At 36.1% G+C, this 8,963-nt stretch overlaps 1 protein-coding gene across 1 annotated transcript in view; it reads left to right on the top strand.

The window, feature by feature from the left end:
• The window catches only part of LOC117785158 (homeobox protein invected), a 46,162-nt gene extending 37,205 nt beyond the window's left edge, over positions 1-8,957 (top strand). The window contains exons 2-4 of the mRNA XM_034623063.1: positions 6,235-6,240; positions 7,804-7,967; positions 8,641-8,957. Of these exons, the coding sequence (XP_034478954.1) occupies positions 6,235-6,240; positions 7,804-7,967; positions 8,641-8,928 (458 nt within the window). The 3' untranslated portion in view covers positions 8,929-8,957. The remainder of the gene's footprint in view (positions 1-6,234; positions 6,241-7,803; positions 7,968-8,640) is intronic.
• Positions 8,958-8,963: the final 6 nt, after the last annotated feature.

An 8,963-nucleotide genomic window follows, 5' to 3' on the forward strand; every position in this document is an offset into this window, starting at 1 on the left:
ACATATCGACCGATCGACTGATCGACAGACTTGTCTCTCAGGTAGGTCAAAAGTTGATCGTTGTTTTCAATGCTCTGAACGCGTTCGTAATCTTAATATTCATTAGGCAAATAGTCGTAGCGATCGTTTAGACTAAAGATCACAGAGTGTAGACTGTAGAATGTAGAGTGTAGACTGTAGAGTGAGAACTGCTTTTATTTTGACTACCGCAACAAAATACTCGTAAACAAGATAGACTTTTCGGGTGGTCTCATTTAGATCTGGAGCTCTGATGTGTTCATTAGAGGTGAAAGTCGGTAATGATTTTTATTATATTTTTTATTTTAATTCGAATTCGAATTCCAAGTGAATAAACGCACTCGAAGATTGCGTTAATTGAGAGGCCATAGAAGTGGAACCCACATTAGACCAAATCTCCATGGAAGCGTAAAATTTTCACACCTCAATTGCAAAAATAAATGAAAATAAGAAGTAAAAGAGAGTGGGGGCAACAAAAAAAAGCAGTGCGACGAGTCTATTAGGCCAGTGTTATAGATACAGATACTTTTGCAAGATACTGCATCTCAACTCGTAGTCGGATCGATGTCGCCAACAGTTTCAGCCACCTGATGTGTTGTTGCCTCCTTTATTTTATTTATTTTTTAGCTCTTGTGCGTCTCGTGTATCAATTGCAGGTTTCTTAATGAAATTGTTTGCTAATATCAGCGGAAAATGCGGTTTACAATTTGTTTTTTGCCTTGTCGCCACACAGCAATCGCTGTGCGGTCTCACAGTGTCTCCTCCCCCCACTCCGCACTCTCCAGTCCACGACCCATCATGAACCCAATCAATGTTAATCATATGTATGTGAAACTGAAACCGATCCAATGCAATCTTCTGAGTGCCACTTTGCCACACTGGAGTGTGAAGTTGTCTAGCTAAAAAAGGGGGACGGTAAGACTTGTAGATAGTTTAGATATATAATATTTATATTTATTTCTATTTAAATATAAATCTTGCACAAATGTTTTATTTAAGATAAAGTGATTTTTTTATTAAATTTATGTGTCGATTTTAGATCAGATAAATGTATACTTATTTATTTGTTTACAAATATTAAAATTTTATTTAAGTTAAAACAGTTTTTATAACTTCCTTTATGCATTTATATAACAATATATTTTTATTTAAATATTAAAACTAATAAAAATCCTTTTTATTTTATGAATTTGTATGTGAACTACGTTTATCTATGCTTACTTTTATTTTATTTAAATACGCTGAAGATTAAATAATCAGTATTTGATAAAGATAAGGTAAAAATATATGCTGCTAAATAAAATAATTAGGAAATGGATAAAAACACTGCGACTAACTTAATCAAATTGTAACACTAGAAATTCAAATATAACAAAAAAAAGTTTATTACAAAACTTGAAATAAAATAAAATTTTAAATTTGTACATTTATAGAATTTATAGAACATATGTATTTTATTTGAATACGTACTTCAATATGGTCTAAGCCCTGTACACTTTTGAGCTGCCGTTGACCAAGTTGACAGTCTTAAGGCTCGCTTCACTTTCCTTTTAGCCGACATCAGTTTTAGCCACATGTTTTGACGCCTTTCACACAACGAGGCACATCACATTTCAGTTGCGGAGGATGAAAGGCGCAACTTGAGGCAGGCAACAAGGCAGGCAGAACGAGTTGGCCAATTGCTATGCAAAGCTGGCTTAAATGCAAAACAGGCAACAGACCGCAACAGCAGCAGCAGCAACAACAACAACAATATTGATAAAGCAATTAAAAATGTATCTAAATACATATTTTCATGTGACAGCGCAAATTATGCGCTGGAATGTTGCCACAAAACGTTGCAAGTCTGTGAACGGAAAAGCCGCCGCCTTGGAAAATGCCAACAGCAACATCGAAGAAGAAGAAGTAGAAGAAGAAGTAGAAGACAACAACGAGTAGTTGGCTAAATCACTAGTTGTGATTTGAGCCAAGTCAAGTGAAGATTGAGCGATAGACAAAACCGTTGACAGCTTTTGGCTCTGGTCTTTTAGAAACTGTTGCCATCGTTTGTCAGCGTACGTATACTATTTGCAGATACTGTGACTTATGACTGCTACTTGCCACAGCTGCTGTCAATCATTTCAATTAACGTGCGATCAAATCAATCGACGTGTCAATCAATCAATCATCATTGCCAATGACAATTGCTTAGTCGGCACTCGACAATCGACAATCGATAATCACAGTCAACCACAGCGTTAATTTGCCTGTCAATTCCACTGAAGCAAAGCGCCCTCTGGCGGCAAAGGGAAGCGGCAACTTGAGCTTTTCTTTCTTGTGGGAGCTGTCTAAATGGAAAATTTAAGTTGTTGAGTGAAATTGTTTCTGAAATTGGGATCAGCTTGGATATATTAGATGGAGAATGTATAACTCCCCCTTTATATCTCTCTTTCTCTCTCTCTCCATCTAATGATCTTAACTGATTATAAATCTGACTTTCACTTTCTTCAATGCGTTAATTTTCCTGGCAACGTGTTGCTTTTATGTCCAATTAATGAGCTGACTGATCATTAGATTGACCAAAAACAGATCCGATATCAACTTGGCCCTAAACAACAACAACAACAAAAAGAACAAGAGAGAGAAGACAGAAGAGATAAGAGAGAGAGAGAGAGAGAGAGAGACAGATAGAAAACTGAAGCAATATCCCATCGACACTGTCAAACATATCGCTTACATGCGGCTCAGACGCTGTCTAAAAAGCCAAGTTAGCCAGCCAAGTTAACCAGCTGGTTCTGGCCAGACCAAGAGCGACGGCGACAGTGAGGTGGGGTGGGGGAGCTTTTATAGGCTCCCCTGTGACGGCATCGGATCTCTTTGGCTGTGTGTGGCCCGTTAGTTTGAGATCTTTATAAGTCAATTTCAGTTGCGATCGTTGGGACTTTTTTATTTAGGGAGGTAAGGAAATTAAAGAGGAAGAGAGTAGAAAGACTGAGAATCTACACTTTAAAGTATTATTTTATTACAAATGTTTTCAAATTGATGAGTTATTTTTTATAAGGAGTATAAATGTTCTTAGAAATAGAAATTAGTTCCCAACTTTTTGATGCAAAATAATTTTTAATTTTTTCAAAAACTTAGGAATATTTTTTTTAGCTGAAGGTAGAATCGCATTAAAGATTTAATAGAATATGAACCGCTGAATATACACTCATCAAATTTTTCATTTATATATTCATGAAAATCGACAAATAAATTTACAACTTTCCTATAATGGACAACCAATATTAATATTAAAAAGACATTTTCTTAGAAATATAAATTATCAATCTTTTTTTTTCAATGACTAATTTTTCTGAAATTTTAAATTGACTCAAAATTCAGAAAATGTTATTTTTAAATTTGAAATAAAATCGATTTTAATAACGAATTATAATTATAAGATTTGATTAACTTATTGTAAGTCTTCTTCTGGAGATTTAATAAATAAAGCAAAGTTAAGAAAGAAAAGTACAAAAATATGAAAAAATTACTTAAATATAAAAAAATAATTTCGTATAATTAGGTTTCAGAAAAATTCGCTCTAAGTTCAGAAAAATACTTTTTGGAATAAAATATAAAAAAATATTCTAAAATAATGGCAATATTGTATTTTTTGATAGTATTAAGAATAAGATTTTGTTAAGTGCATAGAGTCACACTTACATATGTATATGTATATGTGGGGGAATGAAGGAATTGTAACTCCCTCTTTAACATTTAATTGCGCAGACTCATTCACGTTTATTCAGTTGCTGCCAAAATGGTAACTCATCTTGGCCAGAGTCTTAGCCTGGTTACTACATTAAACTCGCAGTCCCGTTGCCCGTTCCCGTGTTCCCAAATGAAGAAGGCCGAGACTGTTTTTGGCATTTGCAACTCATGTTAAGCATAAATAAAACAAATGCGCTTATTTTAAGCATATGCCCGACTTTGAGTCAAACTTCGACTTGGACTCGGACTCGGTCTCGGATTCAGACTCGGACTTGGCCTCGACTTGGACTTGGCTTGGACACTGACTTGGGTTTTCGTTGTTTTGTTTTTGTTAGCCAAGTTGCCAGTTGGCCAGTTGTCAGTTGGCAGCAGCTCTTACCAACTTGGGTCATTGCGTTTAACAACCGATGATGAAGACATCTTCCCGTTTTTTTCTCTTGCCGCATTTTGTTAACTTGTCTTGCTTTTTGTTGTTGTTGTTGTTGTTGTTGTTTTATGATGAGCTCTGCAAATGAAAACAATTTATGTGAATGCGTACCAAGTTGTTAGTGTGCATGTTAAGTCGATCAGTTGTTGTAGTTGTTGTTGTTTCTCTCTTTATCTTTTTTTTTTGTTTTTATTACTCAAGTCTAGTTGCAGTTTTTAAGGCAGCAAGTAAGCGCAGTTATTAAAGAGAGTTTTTAATGTATGTGTTGCTGTGTTGATTGTTTATACTTATGGTCAAGTTTTGCTACACAAAAACTCATTTTGTAATAAACAAAGGAATTTTTCATATCGGTTTCATTCCCACAAATTCTGTACAATATAGTTATCCGATTTAAATGAAAATTTGATCAAACATGTATACCGTAAGACTTGCTGAAATTTGCAGACTTTAAAAGATACCTTTCTTAGATGAACGAATATGATAATCTTAAAAGACGAAATAATGAACACAGTTTGATATTCGATGCATTAAATATAAATATTGAACCTCTCTTTTTTTTATAAAAAAGGCGATAAATTGATAAAATATGATTTTAAAACCACGACTATATTTTTGTATATTTTGGGTCTTTTTTTTATTTTTAAAGCTGTTTTATTAAAAAATTAAAATATTAAAAAAAATGTTCTTGATTTTATAAACTCCTTTTTTTATTAGTGTAGTCATTTTGAAGATACATATATTGAGCTATTTGTAACCGTGCATCTTATTCTAAGTCTCAGTCTTTCTAGGTCTGTTAAACTTGCATACCTGCTTTCTTTCTCACTCTCCTCTCTCTCTCTCTCTCTTTCTCTTTCTCTTTCAGCCACTCTTACTCCTTCTCTTTCTATTTTTTCCACTGATAAAATTGCTGTTGATTGAGTTCATATAATTTCTATTAAAGCCAATTTGCCAAGTCCTCCTGCTCCTGCTGCTTCTCCCCCTCCGTACACCAGTCAGCGAATTCTCCCCCTTTTCCCTCGTCCTGTTTCAGCATCAAAAGAACAACATTGAAACTTTTATTGTGTCAAATTTGCGCAGAAAGCAATGAAAAATTTAACACGCTATAAATCACAAATTTCCACAACAGAAAGGGGAAAGAAAAAAGGACGAGAAACAACAACGACAAGTGGATAAGAAACAGCAACAACAACAACTAGCAGAAAAATAGCAACAGATTTAATGCTTAGCAATTGTTGCAGCTTTTTTAGTGCACCGATAGAGGGGGAAGGGGGGAGGCGGAAAGAGGAACTGGCAACCTGCCAAAGTGGCAACCCCCTTGGCAATGTCCTTGCAACTTGTGCCCTTGGCTTATCTGCCCGGCAACATGCGTTCCAAGTGTTTTTTGCCCGGGTGGTTGCTGCTTCCCCCATCCTCTCTGCACCACCCCTTACCTCCTCCCCTCTTTCTCTTGCTCTTTGACGATGACGAGGCAAGAATCCAAGTCGACATCGACATCGTCTCCCGACTGTCTGACAGTTTTCAAGGTCTGCGTGTGAAATTTAAAACCGTGATAACACCTCAACAGTTACTCCCCTCTTCCTCCCCTAGTTCCCCCTCCTCCAACCCTCTGGTGTTGTAGAACACGTGCAGGCACTGTTAATGTTTTTGGTTTAATTTCACGTCGGCATTTTGTTGACAAAATTGATTTGTTCAATTTTTCCAACGATTTAACTTGGGGCATGACTGGGTTGCCATTAGTGTCGGTACATTTGTTTTGAAGGTTGTTGCAACCGAGTGGCAACTGGCGCGAAGAAAGGACACAACAGCCGCGTCTAAGGAATAGATTGAAGCTTGGTCTTTTCATTTGAGATTGGGTTTTCTGGAAATTCCTGCACGTTGTTGCCTTTTCTCCTTTTTTTTAACGTGAAAAAACTTTTGCTGGCGTCGTGGAATTTAATCAATTTTCGATATTTTATTGATTCGCGTTAAAAGACAGTTTAATTTTCAATCGTTTGCCTAGATAAACTTACCTAAAAACAAATTTAATAATGTCTAACTTTCTTTCTTTCTCATTGCAGGTCGAAGTAAGTACACGATGAATGAATTTGGATGGACAATAAAATGAAATAAGTACAAAGCTATATATAAGCAAAAACATAATATCTATAAGGATACATATATTTTGACTGACATAAAACGGAGGAAGAAAAATTGGTAGAAAACTGTGTAATTAAACTTAAAAAAAAGGAACTGGGAGGCGGGAGGAAATTTGCTGAAAACAGAATTAATTAAGAGATGCAACTTTTATTTAAATTGGATAAATGTTATTAAAGTTCTGGAGGTCAGAAGCTTGAAATTTAGTTTTTGAATTAAAATATGAGTAGTAAAAACCAAGATGCAAATGCTGAAAATGTTGGGAAATCTATATTTAAACGAATTTTAGCAAAGTTTAGGGAGTTGGAAGTTTTAAATGTTATTTTTTACTGCTTAATAATAAATTAGGAATATTGGGAAAAATCAAAACTTTATTTTCTAGAATAAATGACGGTGTTAAAATCAGGCTTCAAATTATATTCCACCTGAAAATTGTTTCAGCCATAAAATGTTATGGAAAAGTTGATTTTTCTGAAAAAAAAACGGAGACGAAAGACAGGAATTTGCTGCTGTCTTTTCGGGTAGTTACCAACTCTATATGTATTTTCAATTCTTTAATTTATTCATGTATTGCTATACATATTTGACCCTTAAAACAACCACGTAACGAAGGAATTGTTAGAAATGCGCTTTACCAGTCGCCATCCTCCAAAAACAAGTTCTTATGACGAATGATAGCTTAAATTACAAAATATTTTTGGTCTTGAGAACCACAACAAGTTGCGGTCACAATGGGCACCCGTAACGGTTTCTCGGGATGCCCAGAAATGTCCATTAGTAAACCTCATAATTGCTTCATTTCAGTTCAACTATTTCTTGAAATGAGTTCAACTTTTGGCAAGTTGCAAGTGGAAAATCCTTTAACGACTTGAGCCTGAATATTTGCGTATTTCCCGGCAATTCGATCTAACCCTTGGAAAAACTTTTGTGTAAGGGAAATGTGAGCGTGGTGGGGGAGGAGGCTGAGATGTCTGAGACATTGATTCTCTGCGCTTGTCTGTTTGCATTGCTGTTAATTAAAAGTAAGACAACTCAAGTTGAGAAAGGCGTTGACAGGGGGGTGGGGTAGGTTGGAGGGGGTGTGACTGTCAAGTTGAGGGGTGCACTCTTCTGGGGGTTGAACGGAAAATTAGCCACACTGAAAAGTCATTGCGTTGATTACTTTTCAAAATGACGCGCGCAAATTTCAAAAACTTTAATTGTTTTGGCGTCCTTCGGAGAGGGGTTTGGAACTTGGAGTGGGGGTTAGTCAGGGGTTGACTGAGGACGCATTTAAATGTGAATTAATTGCTGGCCAAAATAGCAGTGCATATATGAGCAGCAGGATTTATGTGTGCGCAATGAGTTGGCCAGAAACAGGAAACAGGCAACAGGAATCAGAGAACAGGGTCCAGAGTCCATAGTCCAGGAGCAGGCACAGAGTCCAGTCATGTTGTTGCCATTATGTGCGTCGTGGAATTTTTATGACCTTCCCCTCCCCTTTTTCTCTGCAGGTCCGCGAACTCGCAAACCCAAAAAGCCAACGGCGTCGAGTGCCGCGGGGAGTGCGGGAAGTGGCGACAAGTCTGACCCGGATGGCAACTCCGGCTGCAACAATGTGCCGGAGGATAAGCGACCGCGTACCGCATTTAGTGGCACGCAGCTGGCGCGACTGAAGGTGAGCTTACACAGATACACTTATAAAAAAATAGTGATCTAAAATCAAGAATATTCTTTAATAAAATGAATTTGAAATAAAACAACTTTAAAAAAAGAATTCAAAAAAATTAAATTTAGAGATTAATTTAAAAATATTACCATTAAATAGTGGTAATTTTTCGTTAGTTTAAACTCAAAATATAAAAAAAAAAATGTATGTGTTAAAGCTCAAATGTCTGGGGTATTCTATAATTTTATTTATTTATGATTCATTCTTTCAAATATATTTAAAAATTAAATTGTAAGCAATTCATATGGGCTGGTTCCATATTTATTGCTAAATCATTGTGCAAAGTAGTAAAATCGAAGTGTACTGTAATTAATTTAATTTTCCCTCAATTTTCTGTGAGTGTAGGCTCAAATTAAAATTATATTTGTCTTTAAAAACTAAAAAAATTTGTCTAATAATACTCTTTTTTTGTATGCTTGGCAATATTTTTATATGAGTATTTATAATATTATAAATTAAAAATAAATAATTTAAAAATTAATTTTGCAGTAAATATTATGGTATCAATATTTATTTAGACCTTGTGCTTATATAAAATAAAATAAAAAATTTTCTTTATCGGTGCAGCAACAACTAATGGTCTCTCTCTGTTTTCTTTTCTTACTTTTTCTCCCTCTCTCAGCATGAGTTTAATGAGAATCGCTACTTGACAGAGAAGCGTCGCCAGCAGCTGAGCGGCGAACTTGGCCTAAACGAGGCGCAGATCAAAATCTGGTTTCAGAACAAACGTGCCAAGCTGAAAAAGTCGAGTGGCACGAAGAATCCGCTGGCACTGCAGCTGATGGCGCAGGGACTTTACAACCACTCGACGGTGCCGCTGACGCGGGAGGAGGAGGAGCTCCAAGAGCTGCAGGAGGCGGCCGCGGCGTCGGCAGCGGCAGCGGCAGCGACGTCGTCAGAGCCATCATAGAGCAATATTTATAATTATAAATAATAATTAATATT

The sequence above is a fragment of the Drosophila innubila genome (genome assembly GCF_004354385.1).
Source record: "Drosophila innubila isolate TH190305 chromosome 2R unlocalized genomic scaffold, UK_Dinn_1.0 1_C_2R, whole genome shotgun sequence".
In the NCBI taxonomy this organism is placed as follows: domain Eukaryota; kingdom Metazoa; phylum Arthropoda; class Insecta; order Diptera; family Drosophilidae; genus Drosophila; species Drosophila innubila.